This window comes from Populus trichocarpa, chromosome 19 (genome assembly GCF_000002775.5).
Source record: "Populus trichocarpa isolate Nisqually-1 chromosome 19, P.trichocarpa_v4.1, whole genome shotgun sequence".
NCBI classification, from domain to species: Eukaryota; Viridiplantae; Streptophyta; class Magnoliopsida; order Malpighiales; family Salicaceae; genus Populus; species Populus trichocarpa.
Window position 1 is genome coordinate 10414413 of NC_037303.2, and position 19602 is coordinate 10434014.

A 19602-nucleotide genomic window follows, 5' to 3' on the forward strand; every position below is an offset into this window, starting at 1 on the left:
GTTTCCATAAAAAGCTCATTCGAGCTTAGTTTACATCCAAGAACCGTAACCTGCAAAAGAAAATTATTGTTACTTAAATATATTTATAAAAAAATAACAAATAAAAAATAGATATAATTAAAAAGAATTTTATCATCTGCTTCGCATGTGAAACAAATAGAATGAGCTGTCGGTGTGCGTGGTAACGAAACCGTGAACATGCCGGTTCCAGTTCTTCGCACCAGAGTGTGATCGCGCATAAAATGATTGGACATCACGTGCTAAATATATTCCACCCACATGGCATCTGAGACATACGGAGGTCTGAAATCCTTCCATATCGTCACCTCCTTCTAACCTGGAAGCTCTTTTTTTTTCGTGTATTTTTTGGCTTTTTTTTTGCACTTCATACAAAAAATAACACAACCTATATGGTACAAATGAATTATCTGTTAGTAAATGAATAATAAAATTGAATAAAAGGATTAAATTTTTTTATCTTGATTTTAATCTTACCTAGTTGCAGCGTGATTCTCCAAAACCCTCTTTCCAATAGCGTTGTCAGCTCTATCCCATTCAGATTTTTCCATGCGGTTAAAATTTGTACAAGAAAATTTTCATTAATAAGTTAATAAACTAATCGAATCAACATAATAAAACAATATTTAAGTTGATACTAACATTAAACCTTATGAACCATGTATCAATCATAGGTTTCCATTTAGGATATTTAGAAACCTAACTTCATTTAAACAATGAAATTTCCATCAGCGATTTGATCGTCAATGTCATGGTTTTGATAGCCTTAATGTTTATAAACCTAAAAAAAGCATTCATTAATTCAAAATTAATTTTTTAAAAATTATTAACATGTCGATATGAAGGGAAAACAAACTTACATTGAAAGATCATTCTTACACTAAGCCTGGTATTTCTGAGTAAATGAATCTCATTATGAAGGGACCTCCCCTCAACGTGGCGTCATCATAGATGGATTCCTGTGTCTCAGGTGTTTGTTATTGGTCTGCACCTAACGACTCATGATCTTCAAAAGCGCTATTAGAAAAACTAGCAGCACTCATATCTGTATGACATGCTATTGACTTTTCCTGAGGCATCTATACAAATTAAATGATTAAGATACCATAAATCATTTCTATTTTAAAAACATTCGGCATCACCTTTCCTATATAAGAAACTACCTAAAATTTTTAAACATGTAAATACACAACAATTTAAATTTGATTGCACAAACTAGTTGATTTTATTTCAATCTATGTCAATTGAATAATTTCAATTATGTTAATATAACTAACATTATCTTAGCTATATCAAAAAATCAATAATTTCACATTAAAAACTATTAATTTATCCTAACTATTATCTTAGCTTTTTTTTTTAATTTATGATGGCTACTATTTTGGTTATTTTCATTATATTCAAAATTGTTGGTTAACACCAAAAAATGAATTAGCTAACCATGTTAATAAGAGAAAATTAAAAAAAAAAAAACAATTCCAACAATCTATATACAATCTTTAAAGAACATAAAAATTAAAAGGAAATTAAAAAAAATCCAACAATCTATATACAATCATTAAATAACATAAAATTAGAAGAAAAAAAACAATTAGAAAAATTCCACCAATCTATATAAAATCATTAAAGAACAGAAAAATAAAAAAATTCCAACAATCTATATACAATCATTAAAGAACATCAAATTAAAAAAAATTAAAAAATTCCAATAACATTTATACAATTGTTAATAATAGAAAAATTAAAAAAAAATTGCCATCAAGATTTATGCAATTATTTATAATAGAAAAATTTAAGGAAAAATTAAAAACAATTGCCATCAATATTTATACAATTATTTATAACAAAAATTTAAAAAAACACAACAAATTTCCATTAAAATTTATATAATTATAAATAACATAAAAATATAAAAAAAATGCAAAACAAAAATGTGAAACACACACACACACACACACACACACACACAAACAAAGAGAAGGAAAAAGAAGAATCTTACCTTAATGTTGAGTTTTCCCGAGCCCGAGAACAGAAAAATGAATCCTAATTAAATAAATAGAGAATAAGAGAAGGAGAAAAGAGGATAAGACATACCTGCGCATGGAAAAAAAGAGAAGATAAGATAATGAGTTGAGGATCGAAAGAGGGAGAGAAAAGAAAGAAAGATGAAGATTTGGGAGGTGAAGAGAAGAAGCTGCAGAAGAAGAGAGAATAAGAGAAATGTGACTGTCTGTTCTGATTTTTTTGGATTCTGGTCTTTTAATTTGAGGCTTTGTTACTGACGATTTTACCGACGGACAATTAAATATTAATATTTTTAATTTTTTCATTAGTGTATCCGTTTGTAAAGTCTAGTTGAAATTTTCAATTTAATTGAAAATTTATAGAAACCCTCCAACTATCACTGACTATTTTTTTATCTATCGGTTATTCTGTATGTACTGACCAGTAATAAATAGTGTAAGTGAGAAGTGAATAGTAACTTAACTCTCGAGAAAATATCGACATACATTAACCGTTAGTGAATCTGTATATACCGAACAATAATAAACAATGCAAGTGAGAAGTGAACAGTAACTTAGCTCTCAGAAAAATACAAACAGACATTAACTTTTGGTGATCTCGTATGTATTGAACACAATGAACAATATCAATGAGAAGGGAAGTTCATATTAGGTGTTTTTTTACCTTTAAAATTCATGAAAAAACATATATGAGCTGGGACAATTTTTTGTTTTTTTAGGTCATGAATACGTTTATAACGATTCAAAAGGTGTTTTTATAGGTGTTTAAGGTTAAAAATTGGTTGAAATAATGGTTTTTAAGGTCAAAACAACTTAATCCATGATTTTTTGACCACTATAGTAGTCGAAATCTGGTCAAATCAGACGACGCGTCATCTGACTTAATAAGAGACGCGTCTAATTTTTAAAAAAAATAGGGCATACGATAGTTACAACAAAAAAATAAGGGTTTAGTGTGGGCCTTTTAGGGCAAGCCCACGTATGGGCCTTAACGAAATGGGTCAGGCCAAGTAGCGCCTTGCCTTTATTTTTTTCTTCTTTTTTTCTTCTAATTCTTTTTTAAAATTAATGCCTTTTTATATGTTTTTTCTCTATTTTTTTTATATTTAGATTAATACTCCTTCTCTCTTTTATTTTATTTAAAGATCTTTTAAATGACAATTATTTTTTTGGTTATGCATTTAAATTTTGAGGAGTTTTTTTATTCATCTATAATTTTTTTATATATATATTGGGTAGAGATGAACTTTATTTTTTAAAATAAAAAAAAATCTTATTTTTAGATAATATTTCTAATATGGGTAGCCTTGCATAGTGTTTTTTTTCCTCTTTTATTTTATTTATTCAATTGAATTTATATATCTATTTCTATTATTATTTGCTTGAATACAAATATTATTTTAATAAATAAATTTAGCAAATACAACCGCGTAAATATCTCGTTTTGCGAGATTAAATATCTTCATTTACATTTGTCTCTCAATTTTTTTATTTTTTTATTTTTAGTTATCGTTTATATTTTCTTTTTCATTTATTAACACATATAGTTCTCGATTTATCTGATTACACGTATGCATAAAATTTTTTATTTTCACTAAAGAAATTTCAAATACAAAAACGTGTTGAAAAAACTTGTGTAAACAACTTTTTTTATTTGAAAAAAAATATTGACTCGCGGCGAATCACGAGTTGGTATCCAGTGTATCATAATTTTCTATACAAATTAGCCAGGGATGATAAGCTTCTTAAATCCCAATATACAAGGAATGGCTTGAACTAAATTCATTCTAGGAAGCAGAATGTGTCATGAAGCAGCAAGATGAGCCAACCAAGGAAGCAAATTGTCATGGACCAAGTCTGGTTTGTCATCATGAGGACAGTGTCCAACGCCTTCCAGCATACAAAGTCTCACATTTGAAAGCTGAGAAGGCAAGGAAGAGAAATATTTGCCAACAGGTCCATCAATAGGCGTGAACGGATCTTGATCGCCCCAAAGAACTAGAATAGGTATGGAAATTCCAGGCATCAGTGTCACTGGGTTCGGCCCTGGTGGCCCTGTCACAATTGAAACAAAAGCATCGAGTGCCCCTTCATCACATGCTGGTCCTCTGATAATCTGAAAGTTCCATGAGGAAACGAAAGTTCTGAGTGGATGTTCTGTTAAATCTGCAAATAATCTATATGAAGATGTTACCTCTACAAGGTCTTCATCCACGGATTCCTTATTTCCATAAACAGACAATAAAATGTTCCTCAGAGTATCTCTGCATCCATCATACGACTTGTTTTAGATTTTCGCAGTCACTGTTGTATTTCTGTGCTATAATTGGTGAAAGTGCATGGCATACCTCTGTTTGACACGCTCAAAGATCGACGATGCAATTGCCCTTTGCTTCAGCAGAAAATCAATTAACCAAAGCAGAGGCAGCAACAGCTTGATCCTCCAATCATCAACAATCGCCTTGTTGTTCATGCCACCAGAGCAATTCAGCAGCACAAGCCCTCGAACCAGAGTTTGACTAGAATCTATAATCGCAGAAAGAATAGTAGGCATGAGGAAAACCATAGATTTGACTGCATGGATAAGTTTTTGCAAGGGAATGTTTCGTAGAAAGTATCTTCTCTCTGGAAATAAAATGTACAGCTTCAACTACCTGAGGCTGCAATTACGCAAGCTAAACTCCCAACAGAGTTCCCTATCAGCACAGTTGGCTTCTGAATAACTTCATCCAAGAAATCTAAAATTAACTGCACAGTGAGTCCAGAATTAGCAGGGTAACATTTTCCCAAGGTTAAGAAATGCTCGCTGTAAAATACAAGACAACTCAACTTCTGATAATGGAGTACCTGAGCCCATGCTTCCATGGTATATGAAAAGCCTTCTGGCTTATCCGAAGCACCAAATCCCAGAAGGTCGATGGCATAGACTGTATAATTTTTTGCCAATGTATCGATATTCCTGATAAAAACCTCAATGGTGTGAACAGAAAACACAGTAATTACTTAGAAGGTGTTCGAAAATGTAAAAGCTACTTTGAGAAATGCCCTAGCATACGTACTAATTCTTGCTAAACCAATGAAACATGGCTCTATCATTACGAACTGGATATGGCAACGTTTTTCTTCGGTTTCCGCTAAAGGTAGCTTGGACAATCCATATGAAGTGTGAAAATAGCTTCTATCTTATCTTATATACAGCAAAAAGGTTAATAGAAGAAGAGCTCTCAGAGCGAATGGATTTTCTTGAATTTGACAAAATGTAAACCTAAGACAGACCCTACATCATATCACCACCAATAGTTGGTGGCTATTGGCTAAGAAAGCAGAGTATCAAGATAAGGGTATGCAGTTAATATGTGGCTAAATTATTTCAAAAATCAACTAACCTGCGCCAGTGAGGAATGGAGGCACCGAAGCCATGAACAAGAAGAAGAGGAGGTCCAGGGTTTGACTGTGAATCAGAATTACAAGAAACAAAGTAATTGATGGAGAACTGCCCCTTCCACAACCACTTCTTGCACCTTTCCCTTATCTCTTTAATCTCCAATACTTTTCCACCACAAGAAGAGGATGAGGTGGAACCAGTAGTAGCAGTATTATTACCGCTGGTGGCAGCAGCAGTGATGTTAGACTTGATGTTGCAAGAGACGGGCTTCTTGCAATAACGAATGTGGCCATGTTTCCTTTGCTGACACAGAAAACGGTCCCCATTTTTATTTACTGATGAATAATGAAGGGGAAGCTCAGCAGCTACTGCTAGTGCCGAGAAGCCCATGTCTCCCTTGGTCCCTTCTTGTCTGATTTCTCTGCAGAATGAGAATACAGAGATCCTATAATCAATTTTAAAGGGTAATAAAGTCAAATGGAAAACTATTGTAGTGAGGGCGAGTATAGCCATTTGCCAATAGCCAGTGAGCAATTTAACCAAAATAAAAATAAATAATGAATTTTCATTTCACTTTCCTATCCAAAATTATTACAGGTTGCTTTTCTTTAATATCTGCCCTTCAAAAAGTTGAGCTACAGTTCCTTTTTCTTTTTCTTTGTTGTTTTCTTCTCCAAGTCTAACAATTTGTGTTTCTTGTTTTTTGCTTCTTTGTTTCCATCCCAATTCATATGTTTTGTATGACTTGTAGCAAATTGCATTTGGATTATGTATTCATCTACCCTTATATTGTATAAAATTCATACGTTTAATCGTATGTGAAGAAAAAAATAAATTTGATTAGGGAGTTATATCCTAACAATAATAGTCAAGGATTGTAACTCTTCATCCTTATAAATATATTTATTAACAGTAATAAAAAAAGAAAAAATAATTATTTTTTTAATAAAAAAAAAACTCTTAAATCAAACTCACTGTCAATTCTGCAAATAAAGTATACTTAGACAATGAATAACAAGTATTATTTATTATTATTTAATGTGATTGTATTTAGACTAGTGATACAAGTTTACTGAGACACGCTTATTTTTTTCTCTCTTTTCTATTATTGGTATCGGAGCATGTTGTTACATGTTTCCTAGTTTAAATAACATGTTTGATTTGGTTATTTTTAACATAGTTGATACATTAAAAAAAAAAAAAGGTTTTGTTTTGGACAAAAATTTTAAATATTGAAAGTTATTTGTTTACTTTAATTATGTGCATAAGTTATAACTTAATAATGTTAAGTTGTGGATATTATGTATGTTCATGAAATCCCAAGTTTGCTTTGTGTGTTGAAATTATGCAAACTGAAATTCTCCAAAACTACAAATTCCAAGTGATTTGTTTGCCTTTATCTTTTGCAATCTCAAAGTTTTCTTTTAGAAAGAATTGTGGAGTTGACATATGATTCCTCATAAATTCTACATAAATTAAAGGAAAAAAATAAAAGAACAGTGCACTATGCATAATAGATATTGTATATAAGTTAAATGTTATGTTTATCAAGAAAACATTTATTATAAATTTTATTTGACAACAAACAAAAGTCGCCACTAAGATTCGAACCTGATATGGTGCAAATATACGGCAACCACCACTAAGCTACTTAATTTTTGAGCGTGCATGCAACATATAATAATATAAATAGAGTTTAGTGACAATAGATAACAGTAAAAATTGTCCAAGTTGCCATATGCTTTTTATCTCATAACTTGGAGCATATGAAGATGCATTTGACTTGCAATTAAAATATCAAAATGATAGAAGATCCCTCGAAGCCAACAAACCTAGAACTTTTATATATATATATATATATATAATTCACAAGGTGCAACACAAAAGAAGTGTAGGCATTAAAATAGGTCTTAGTAGAAGGTAAAGAGAAAGCCACCAAGAAGCAAAAGCTTAACCAACCATGAAAAGGAAAACATTCTTTTAAAAAGAAAAGGAACAATATGACCAAAGTCAAGTGCTTTAACTATGGTAATAAAAAATATTTTTCTCGTGATTATAGAGAGCCTAAAAATTTTAAAGACCTTATGTATTTATGAGTACAATATATGTTTCTAGTTTTGTTTATCTAAGTGAATCCAATCATTTGTTAACTGTAGATTTAGGAGTCACTGACCATGTAGTGAAAGATAAGGGTGTTTTTGTGGAATTTCAGCGAATCTCACATGGAACACGATGGATATATGTTGGAAACAACTCTAGAGTAGATGTGAGAGAGATTGGAATATGTATGTTAGTCATGCATGAAGGATGAACCTTAATTCTACATGATATGTTATATGTTTTAGATATTATTAAAATTTAGTATTTGTGTTGGTTTTACTAAAGCTAGGTTTTAATTTGTATTTTCATGAAAATAGTGTTAACTTGTCATTAGAAACAAGTTTTTATAGTAATGGATATTTATTGGATGTTTTTATTGTATTAGATGTTGATTATAATACAAGTAATGTATTTTTTTTTTTATTTACATCTTCTACTAATTGTGAGAATAGTGTGACTTTATGGCATGCAAGGCTACGCCATTTAGGCCAACAATTAATGAAGAGTATAGCCAAAAAAGATTTATTGGGAAATGTTGGAAAAGTAAATTTATTTACTTATGAATATTGTGTAATTGGAAAAACAATAATAAAACCATTTGAAAAAGGTACTAGAGTTAAATTTTCATTGCAATTAATTAATTATGATATTTGTGGTCCAATGAATATGAGAGAAAGATATAGAGATGTCTATTTCATCATCTTTATAGATGATTTTATGTTTTTTTTTAATTTATCATAAATCAGAAGCTTTAAGTTGCTTTATAAAATTTATAAACCCAGTGAAGAATCAATTGGACATGAAAATAAAAACTTTAAGAACCAATCAAGGTCATGAATGTTTATTTGATCATTTTAGAAAATTATTTAATGAAAGAGGAATAGAACGGACACAACAAAATAGTATTGCTGAAAGAAGAAGTAGAACCCTACTTGAAATAGTTAGGTCAATGATGGAACAAGTAAATTTGTCTATCATCTATTAAGGTGATGCACTATTAACTGTCATGTATGTATTTAATTATATAATTTTTAAATTAGTTATAACTACACCATATGAATTATAGAAAAAACAAAAATCTAATTTTAGTTTTTTGAAACCTTTGGGGGTTGTGGTGTTTATGCTTATGATTCTTCTCCTAAATATAAAAAAACTAGGTCCAACAGGGAAGAAATGTATCTTTAAAAGATATTTTGAACACTCAAAAAAAGACAAGTGTTTATAGGTGAGCAATAAAATAGAAATATAACTGAATTTGAATCAGGAGATGTCACATTCTTGGAGAATAATTTTTCTTGACAAATGGAAATAGGTCAAGACCTATCTCTTTATGAAAATCAGGACCAGAATGCTTCAGCTATACAAATACAAACAGGCTCGCTTTTGAGTGAAAGCAATTTATAGGAAGATGAATTTGTTTCAACTGAACCTCAATTGCTACCTATGATGAATCCATCTACGATTGCTGGTCTGAGTGGTTGTAACATTTCCATTGATTCATTAATGAATCAATCTCATCTACGATGAACTGGTCATCAAAGCATTCTTCGTCATCATTTTGAGATTGAAAGGGAAGCACTTATTATTACTATACAAGATAAAAAGGAGCTAAGAAATATAAACAAAGCTCTTACATGCCCTACTAAAAAAAAATAGATTAAGAAGAAAAGTTGGAATCTATGAAATCAAACCAAGTTTAGAAATTGGTTGATTTTCTAAAAATACATAAGCTTATTAGGAACAAGTGGGTTTTTAAAATAAAGTGAAAGGTTGATGGTAGTATCGATAAATTCAAGGCTCGATTAGTGGCTAAAGGATATACACAACAAGAAAGAATTGACTATTATGAGATATTTTCACTTGTTATAAGGTTTACCTCGATAAAATTAATTCTCTAGCTATAGTAACTAACTTGGATATTGAATTACATCAAATGGATGTAAAGAAAGCTTTTCTTAATGAAGAATTAGAAGAAGAAATCTATATAGATAGGTTTTGTTAGGGAAGGCTAGGAACACAGAATGTGTAGACTTTTGAAGTCAATTTATGATTTAAAGTAGCCTTCAAAACAATGGTATATTAAGTTTCTTAATGTAATCGTATCACGTGGTTTCATTATGATCAATGAAGATCATTGTATATATATTAAAAGGTCCAAAAAGAATTTTATGATTTTATCATTATACATGGGTGACATTCTGATAGCTGGAAATAATAAGACTTGGGAGAAACTCTATATATCCTTGGAGTAAGATTTCAAGGGACCACTCAAGAAAGATATTATCTCTTTCACAAGAGTCATATATCAACAAAATCCTTATGCAATTTAATATGCAAGATTGCAAACCCATATATACTTTAATTTTAAAAGTTGAAGCCTTAAGCTAAGCTAGAAATTATATCTTATGACTTCATAAAAAAAGAAATAAATGAGCAAAGTTTCTTATTCCAGTATAGTTTGGGAGTTTAATATACCCAATCATGTATACAACACCTAATATTTGTTATGTTTTTGGTCTGGTAAACATATATCAATCCAACCCAGGTCAAGCATATTGGAAAGCAATAAAAAGGTTATTAAGAGATCTAAATGGCATAACTGATTATTCATTATGTTTTCAAGGGAATGATCTTCAATGAGGAGGCTATATTGATACTGATTGGAGAGGAGATAAGGATGAAATAAAATCTACCTCTGGTTTTGTTTTCTTATTGAATAATGGTGTCATATCTTAGAGCAGTAAGAAACAATCTTGTAAAGCCTTATCTTCCATCTGAATTCGTGGCATTTTTAAGTGTAGTACAATAAGCTATTTGGTTGATACATTTTCTGGTTCATTTGGGAGTGTCTGATATTGTAATTAATCAGGTACAAGTGAACTATGATAGTCAAGCTGCAATAGTATATAAAAAAAAACTCCAAGTACCATGAAAAAACCAAACACATAGATATCAAGTATAATTTTGTTAAGGATATGGTTGCACATAAGAAAGTGAACATGAAGTACATATTTACACAAGAAATGATTGCATATTGCATTTACTATATGTCCCATTATTAAGAAGCTATGTACTCCTAATAGATATGTATAGCAATTAAGCTCTTGAAGTATGCCTGATCACACGACCTATTTGTGAAATATGAATTTTGCAGAAATAATAAGAGAGTTGATCCCATCATGTGTCGGTGGGAGATGAAGGAAAAAATGGATTTAGGTCATTCATGATGGGTTAACCCAATCTATATAAATATTATTTATATTACTAAGGTAATATAAGGGAAGGGAAAATGATGGAGTTATATCCCAACAATAACTGTCAAAGGTTGCAAACAAGATACACTTAGGCAATGAATAACGAGCATGATTCATTATTATTTAATGTGATCATGCTTATGACTAATGATGCAAGTTTCTTGGGACATGTTTATTTTGTTTCTCCCTTTGTTATTTTTTCCAACATGTTTAGCATGACTTCTTGCATATTGTATTTGGATAATGTATCCATCTACCCTTGTACTGCATAAAATTCTACTTGGTACATAGTGTAGAGATTCTGCTAAATGAACTACTGTGTATGCTATTCTTTAGAAATTGATTTGTGACAATCCTAGTTTATCTTGGTTCTCAAAACAAACAAAATGGTTTTGATTAGTGCTCAAGGAATGCGCTTCCTTTAGCTGCAAAGCATGCATGTAATAACACAAACAAGCTGCATACATGATGTAAACATAAGTTAAACCTCGAAGATTTCAACTTAAAAATCATACAATGAAGTGAATTAACACAGACAAACAAATGGGTCAGATGTTAATGGATTCATTAGCATTTAACATTCTCAACTGAGTTTCTAAAATGCAAGAATCCGTATGATCTGCATAATACATATACTGATACTAGACATGTGCTCTATGTGCAATACCCTTGGTCAGTATGAAACACATGGATGGTCCAGCCCTCTGAAATTCATGCAGAACTAGACAGGAACTGTGAGTGAAGATGAAGGAATATTTTTCCTCAAGCCCAAGTCTAACCTTGTACGTGGCTCCTAGGAGGAAACATGTGACCGATATTTTACATTCATTCCAACATCAATGGAACTTGGTCTCATTTGGTTTGCTGCCCCTAAATGCTGAAAGAGAGAAGAATGACCTTGTTGCTGAGACAAAAATATTAGAGGATGTCAAAGTCTACTTAAATTCACCACTAAAGGAGGAGACAAAAAAAAAAAAAAAAAGAACTACAAATTACTCTAGAGTACATGAAAGGAGAAGGAAAAACCAATAAAGATCACAGTATAGCCAAAAAGAATCACAACTGACCTTTAGTTGTAGAGGTTGCAGTTGATACATTGCCCTTCTGCAACTGATGCGAACTCTGGGCATTGAATTTGCTTATGTTTGATTGAGCTGCATCCAGAATATCAAATACATGTTATACATGACAAATTGAAAAGTTAGCATGTGGAAGAAAGAAAAACAGATCACCTATAATCATCCAATTTTTTATTGAAAAAAGACAAACAAAAAATAAAGAATTGCCAGAGCCAGGAAGAAAAAGTACCCAGCAGAAGTTCATGGGCATTCACATTTCTGTCATATCCTTCAAAGAAAGAAGTCTGTTGCTGCCCGCTGTCCTTTGAATGATGGGCCGCCTTTCTCAGAAGATTGTCAGTGTTTCTCTTATTGATAGCTTTAGATTCCTCACCATCATCCTCTCCTTCAGAATAAACAGATGGGCTAGACCAACCTGTCATATTTGCATCTCCTTTACTCTTCCTAGCAAACTTCAAAAGCCTCTTCAACCCCTTTGGAGCATCTTTTTGGTAGACCACTGAAGGAGGATTTTCAGCATTTCCCCACTCGACAATATCAGGTTCACTGTTGTTGTCTTCTTGCAGCATCTGAGAGAGAGAATGACGAACACCTTGACTAGGAAATCCCACAGGTGCAGCACGGACTGGAGGGCTAAGTTGAATTGTGGCATCTCCATGTATGCTAGGCAGGTCCTTTTGCTCTTCTATTTCCACCCACGCACTGGGAGAGATAACTGAGTCTTCTTCAGACTGAAAGTTTGCCGAAGATTGAACTGTATCTTTGAAGCCATCATCAACATCAGTGGCAAGCTCTTTGAAGTTCTCCACCTCACCTGAATTCTGATGGCTATTTCCCACTGTTTCTGAATCCATAGCAGCACCAAAATGACTCTCTGCCACATTATCCTGATCTTGATGCTCACTAACCTCGACAGAAGCATTAACAACCACCTCATTCTCTTGACTTTCTGACATACTCCCACAGTTTACAGAAGACTCCCCTGGCTGGGAAGAATCTTTTGTCTTGTTCACAATGGGAGGGCCACTTCTAGATCCCTTGCGGAGGAAGGGTTTCGATTCCACTGGAACAACAGTGCTTTTTTTGGTAACCTTATTATAGAAACTAGGCTTTGATGGAACCATGGCAGAACCATCTTCAGGAACTGCTGCAGCTTTTGTTTTTGTTGTTTTTCCACTTTTTGTTACAGTTTGCTGCCTCTTCTCTTTTACCTCCTTTAAGCTCTTGTTAGCATCCACTCGTGTTTCCTTTACAATTCTATGCTGTGGCTGGGATCTTTCAACTTTAGCATTTGATCGAGGAAGCGATACTGTTGACTGGGATTTTCGATTCCTTGGTGTGGTAACAGCAGATGAGATTCCTGAAGGAGTTTTAGATGGAGATGACACTGGCCCTCTGGTTGGTGGTGTTGATGGCCATGATTTACGAGTGGCAGGCAAGGTCGTTGTTTTAGATGAAACCTTTTTTGTGACAGAAGATTTTAGGCTGTCTTTTCGAAGATCTGCAGATTGAGATGGATTTTTGAGAGATTTTTGGGGTTTGCTTGGTGGATGCTTCTTACCAACATCCTTCACATTTGTGGTAGCTATTTCAGCTTTTCTCGCATCAAGAATTTGCTGCATTGCTCTAAATTGCGCTTCTTTTTCTGCTCTCTTTTCAGTATTCTCTCCTCTAAGTTTCCTATCCCTCTTCTCCTTGTAGTGATCATAAAATCCACCCCTCTGCTCAGAAGGGATATTTTGGTTTTTGACAGTTTTAGGCTTCTGGGTTTTCACAGGCCTGCTTTCCATCATTTTCATCAACATCTCGTTCAACTCTGCTTCCTTTTGTCGACTCCATTCCACTGAGTCTGCTGTTCTTCCATTTCTTTCCTTTCCTTGGGCTCCATTAGCATCTGTTTCAACATCTACTGCATGCTGTTCCTTTTCTTCCCATCTCTCCAACTCTCCATCAACTTCAGCAGTCTCAGAAAGATTTTGACCTCCTGGTGTAAAATCAGACTCTAATTTTTCTTCCACCAAATTATTTGAGATTTCTTTATCTGCAATATCATTGCAAGGAAGAGGAACAGAGTCTTCTGAACTAAGTTCTTGTTGGCAGAGACTGGAACTTTCTGCAACACCAGAACTCCATCTTCTTAAAACAGATTTATTTGTACAGAGAGAAATGTTCGATGACAAGCTCTTTTTTAGGGCATCTATGCTTTGATCCTTTTGTTTTCTTTCAAAAAGATTGATCGCATCTTGAACACTCATCCTTCGGACATTAGCTTCAGGTTTCTTACTGGATTGTTCAGATCCTTCCTCCTCACTACTAATTTCAGCTGCATCTCTATGAGATGATGTCCTTTCTCTGGTAGGATAAAAGTTCAGGCTTTTAATTGTTAGTGCAGCTGCCCTGTGTGAGCCAGCTCTCCCAATTTGAACCCTCCGCATTGGAGAAGCTGACCTTCTAGGTGCTGCGGATCTTGAAAGAGCTCGACTTCTTTCCGCAGATTTTTTATTTTCATCACTCGAATCTGAAGACTCTTCACTGTCAGATGAGCTCTGTCGCTCAACCTGGGCAGCCTTTGCTGGTGAAACACCATATTTTACTGGTGGTAATGAATATACAGGTCTTGAAATTGGAGCATCTTCATCCATCTTGCTTGCATTGTCAATTGTTGAAGAATGCTTGTCGTCATTTAGGAGTACATCTGCCTCACCCTTTTGGCTCAATTCTAAGATTTTGCACAAAGAATTCCTATACATACCAGATGAAATCTAGAGTCAGAAATATAATCTTCTTTATATTGAAAGACGAAAATAAAAATTATAAGTAACGTGAGGCTGCATCTACAAATGTTTTGTAGCAACTAGGAATTTAGACCACCTATGCACAATTTGTTCTTGTGGGTGACTTACTTTAGATCTGTTGCGCCAAAATAATCACAAAATTCTACCAAATAAGTGATTTCTTTACAGGAGCAGGCAGCACCAGAAGCATGGTTTAGGGCTGTAGCCAATTCTGTTTTTAATGCAGTAAGCCTCAGGTCCATAGCTCGCAGCAATTCATTTCTGGCAATACAATCATCTATAGCTTAGAGGATATGCAGCCCTTATAGAAGCTCATTGGAAATACTAGCAATCAGAAGAACTTACCTTGAAGTATCTGATAATGCAATTTTCGCTTCAGCCTAAACAGGTCCAGACAATTTATTTTAGTAGTTATAATATTCACAACAATAACCTAATCCAATTTACAAATAAGAGAGAACTCATAAAACAAGGAGGTAAAAGCAATTACTTTGAGTGTTGATTCTGTCTCAATTGAGTCATAGCCACCTGTCAAATAAGGAAAGATATACAATAAATATCAGATAAAAACTGAAACTCAAATCTCAGCAGATTCGATACAAATATCACATTGTTTTAAGCCAATATGTCCACCGAGCACAGTAGCTAACTACTATTAATATGACACTGAAGTCGACTTATATGCTTGGACATCCTATGACGCTAACATTATGAATTTATGTCAAGGATAAATGTGGCATGAATTGGATAATCACCCGCAAAAACAAGTTTAGTTCATGGAGACACATTGTTTACAAATTGAGATTATAAACAGCATCACTTGTCTTTGATGCAGATGGTGTGGCCAGCCAGTGACAACGAGTACTTTAAAACTACCAAGTTGATGGCTGACAATGAGTACTTTAAAACTACCAAAGTTGATGACTATCTGGCACATTCTTTATTTCCATATATATCTCTGCTTATAAAACAACTTTATTGCCATGATTTTGTTCCAGATGAAGTGATAAAACCACATTGGATCTTCAACTGATTTGTTTCAGAAATTCCTTTGTTGGCAATGGAAAATTACCAATAAGAAGAATATTTGATTATATATTTGATGCAACTGTACTTTCCAGAATCCAGAATAACAAAACAAGGGTAAACTTCCATGTTTCTTTAAACAAGTTACCTGTTTGTCCACTTTTAGAATGATCCTGATGCCCCTGACAAAAGAAAATTTTCGTTAACAAGACAATCTAGGCAATATAATATATTATATGAAAGGAAACTGGAGCTGACCTGAGAAGATAAAGAAAGATGAAATTTTCTGGCCTCCTCCAATTGGGAGATCTCACCCTCAATAGTCTTGCTGGTATTCACTAAATCAAGTGAACCAGCAATTTTCAGGAATCTGAGAAGAATTATAATTATTTTAATAACAGAACAAACAAGCACCCACAATTAATTCAAACATAAACAGAAAGCAAAATGCACACTAAGTTACAAAAACCTGTTCAAAGTTGATTTTGTGAACCATGGTACATTGCTGAGTTCTCCTGTTACTTGGAGTTTGAAGATAGCATTAGTTCCTTTAGCGTACAATTTACGTACTTCTGGCAAATGTGGCAAGAGTTGCTCCAGCAGGCCAACAGCTAATTTCTCAACCTCGTCATCACCACAAACAAATATCTCGTACCTAAAATAGCAGTGGATACGTCAGAGGGGTTCACTTAAAAAAAAAACTGAAAAGGAATGCCTATACATGCTTAGAGATGATTAAATATCTATCAAACTTGAAGGAGGAATGCCATCAATGGCACCAAGCTTTAGATGCAGGACAAAGCTAACTAACAAACAAAAGTAGAGCCACGAAACTAGAAAATTTTTACTTTAACACCCCACCCCCCACCCAAAAGAAAAAAAAATCCTGAAACCTGGTTGGCACAGTAATAGATTTACTTAATTAGTAACCATATTTGTTTCATGGAAAGAAGTGCTAGGCAAAGCCTTGTATACCTCTTGAATATTGACAGGACATTACTCAATGTTTGTACTACTTATATAGGGCTCTTCGAAGGATGATCTAGATATAAAGTGGGTTCCATTTCTCAATGAACAAACATCAGTGCTTGGTACTTCGACTTCTTTTAATATGAAATGGTGGTTCTTGAAGCAAAGTCATGCACTTGGACTGGGAAATCATTTTTTTCCTTTGGGCTGAAGAAAAATTGGATTATATAATGGGTCCTATAAAATCCTGCGGTCTCTTACATGGATGAATATGTGCTTTCACGCACACATCTAGATGAATGAAATGAAAGAAATACACAGCTCACTGTATATTTTCTTTGGTTTAAATGCAATATTTTCAGTCTCTGGGACTAGCAATGCTGACTAGTTATGCATGAAAGGCTATTAAAATGTCCATATGACTCAAATAACAGGTTATTCTGACAATGTTTCACAACTTCATTAAGCCCTAGTTATTTCTATCAACAGTCAGCATAGAACTGTCAAGGTTGCAAGCCAACAAGGCAGAGTGACAACAAATCAGCTTAAAATATCCTACTGTTCAATGATATAAAGCATCTTGGTTGAAATGCTTAAACAATGTTTATGCAAAAACAACTAACTTGTTTTTAGTTGGAAATATCTGAATCGTAGCATAATCCAGAGATGCATCAGGATCTATTCCGCTGTCCATCATAAGAACCTGAAAGGAAAGAAAACTTCAACTTTGCAGAAACAGAAGACCAATCTCACATCGTGCCATGCTTCAACTTATTTTTTCAAGTATATGCATTACTTTAACAAGTACTATAAAAAATATGTGCTTGCTATGGATCTAAAAAATACACATCAATGAAACTAGAACTCTCGATCTTCTGTTATATATACTGCCAGTTATATTTATTGACAAATACCAAAACTCAATACTAACAAAACAACAAGCTCAAAGAAAAAGGATAACGAGGTGCAAGAACAGGAAGGATAAATAAATAGTTAAATCCCAGGAAATTTATGCACGGATGGAGAGATTAAAATGAGATATCCATTAAAAATCTTAATTGCATTAAACATGAAAGCTACGAAGTATAAATCAGATTGTTATAACATTCAACCCAACAACAACAACAACAAATAGAATCAATAAAGTGAGTGATAGACAGACACAAAGATGTAGACACCCAATTTAAGTTGATACAGTGAAAGTGATTCACAGCCGGACAAACATAAACGAAAACGAAGGATGCTACATTTAAGAAGAAAAAAATAAATAGCAAGCTAAAATGTTTAGTACTAGCGTAGAGGAGTATGTCAAGAAATAAAAGCGGATTGCTTATTAACAGTGGCATGGGATCCAATCTGTTTGTCAGAAAAAAAATATTCCAAAAACAACTTCATCTACTTACTTGCAAAATGCTCTCAACCCCAGTGACAAAATTCAAAATTCAGCACTCATTGATACACAGACTTGAGACTGAACAAGAAATAACCAAAAAGATAAAAAGCATATAAATGTTCAGCCGACCAAAACAATTGAAAGAGCAGCCTTCTGTTAGGTGCAACTACGAAGGGGGATTTTTTTTATTATTTTAGTTGATCTGTGCCAGCATAATTAAGAGCAAACTAACTAACTTTTACTAGAAAATTAAGCATCGAATCAGATCTAGGCGATGAAATGTTATATCCTACACTAAACAACAGGACAAAAGAAAGAAAAGAACAAAAATTTAATAAAGAAAAGAAGGGTCACCACTCCACCATTCAGCACCGACAGCGAATTTTACAGTCAAGGCAAAAGGCATTTAGAATCTAAAGAGAAGTTCACTGATACAACAAAGCATAGAGATAGAGCTTGTGCTGCGTTACAGAAAATGGGAGTAGTAGGTAAAGAAATAGAGAAGAGAAGGAACTACCACCCAAAAAGAAAAGGGCCCATTTGAGTAAAAAAGAAAAAGGAAAGCACGAAGTTAGCTCACCTTGAGTGAAGAAGAGAGGAGGGAAGGTAATGGGGGCTGCTGAGCTCAACTTCTCAGTGGGTTGGATAGCACGAGATCTTGATTGAATGTGGGAGAGGAGCTTCGTCAAGAATCATGCCATGTGTGGATGTGTGGCTTTTATTTCTTTAATCTTTATTCCAACGTAAAAAAGAGACACTGCTACTGTGCTCCAGAAGAGAGAGGATAGAGAAATGGCAGTAACTCCAGATATTACGACACCCAACTAACTACTCCTGTTACGGTAAGAACTAAGAAGTTCTTTAAACATAAAGCATAGCTTAGCTCAGCAAAGCGTGGAGATTTTCTTCCCTTTTTTTTAATTCTTTTTATTTTTTAAAATTTATTTTTGAAATAACATATTAAAATTATTTAAAAATATAAGAAGTTCATTGAACTATAACGGGATTCTTACACACGGGTCAGAGAGTACTCGTGCATTTGCCAATTTTTTTCTCTGGGATTGGAATCAATATAAATATAATAATATATGGCACTCTTTTAAAATACAATAAAATATTAGCTTGATTTTGGACGGATATTTATATTAAATCACGTTATACTTTTATTAAAAATAATATAACATGGCATTTAGTATCATTAAACCATTTAAAATAATATATATTTTACAAGTGGAGAATCACCTTATATTTGGTGGGGTCATTTTAGTGGTGGTACAACTATTTAGGAGTGTGGTTGTGTTTGTTTTTTAAAATGTTTTTCATATCAAAATGTATCAAATTGATATTTTTTTATTTTAAAAAAATTATTTTTGAGATCAGCACATTAAAACGATCCAAAACATATAAAAAAAATTAATTTTTAGCAAAAAAATGAATTTTTTAGAAATACGGGTTGGCCCACGTTTTCAAACGGGATATAAATCTTCAATTAATTTTTTTTTTCTAAATACGATATTAATAGCTATTTTTTATAGTTGATAATTGTTAAAAAAATTTGT

General features: G+C 33.2%; 2 protein-coding genes across 5 annotated transcripts; both read right to left on the bottom strand.

The window, feature by feature from the left end:
- Positions 1-3664: 3664 nt before the first annotated feature.
- LOC18108369 (pheophytinase, chloroplastic) lies at positions 3665-5902 on the bottom strand. Its single transcript, XM_006371277.3, has 6 exons — positions 5429-5902; positions 4890-5001; positions 4697-4790; positions 4391-4568; positions 4237-4306; positions 3665-4158 (listed from the first exon to the last, which is right to left on the bottom strand). Exons 1-6 carry the CDS (start codon positions 5815-5817, stop codon positions 3847-3849), a joined length of 1155 nt encoding a protein of 384 aa, XP_006371339.2. The 5' UTR covers positions 5818-5902; the 3' UTR covers positions 3665-3846.
- A 5350-nt stretch (positions 5903-11252) lies between these two features.
- LOC18108370 (COP1-interacting protein 7) lies at positions 11253-18838 on the bottom strand. 4 transcript variants are annotated; one of them, XM_006371278.3, is made up of 11 exons: positions 18624-18838; positions 17274-17353; positions 16151-16336; positions 15940-16051; positions 15830-15863; positions 15146-15183; positions 15001-15035; positions 14764-14916; positions 12090-14602; positions 11849-11935; positions 11253-11685 (listed from the first exon to the last, which is right to left on the bottom strand). In XM_006371278.3, exons 2-11 carry the CDS (start codon positions 17345-17347, stop codon positions 11618-11620), a joined length of 3300 nt encoding a protein of 1099 aa, XP_006371340.3. In that variant the 5' UTR covers positions 17348-17353; positions 18624-18838; the 3' UTR covers positions 11253-11617. The 4 variants fall into 4 exon arrangements, with proteins under 4 accessions (XP_006371340.3, XP_024447384.2, XP_024447383.2 ...); XM_024591616.2 differs by lacking the exon at positions 18624-18838 and adding an exon at positions 18398-18572; XM_024591615.2 differs by lacking the exon at positions 18624-18838 and adding an exon at positions 18406-18571.
- Between the last annotated feature and the right edge of the window lie 764 nt (positions 18839-19602).

Coding starts and splice junctions, on each gene's coding strand:
- LOC18108369 (XM_006371277.3), bottom strand. CDS start 5,817: ATGGGCTTCTCGGCACTAGCAGTAGCTGCTGAGCTTCCCCTTCATTAT. Junction 5,002..5,428: donor TCCATTCCTCACTGGCGCAG/GTTAGTTGATTT, acceptor GGTTTTTATCAG/GAATATCGATACATTGGCAA. Junction 4,159..4,236: donor TGGATGAAGACCTTGTAGAG/GTAACATCTTCA, acceptor TGGAACTTTCAG/ATTATCAGAGGACCAGCATG.
- LOC18108370 (XM_024591615.2), bottom strand. Junction 15,864..15,939: donor ATCTTTCTTTATCTTCTCAG/GTCAGCTCCAGT, acceptor TTCTTTTGTCAG/GGGCATCAGGATCATTCTAA. Junction 14,917..15,000: donor GCATTATCAGATACTTCAAG/GTAAGTTCTTCT, acceptor TTGTATTGCCAG/AAATGAATTGCTGCGAGCTA.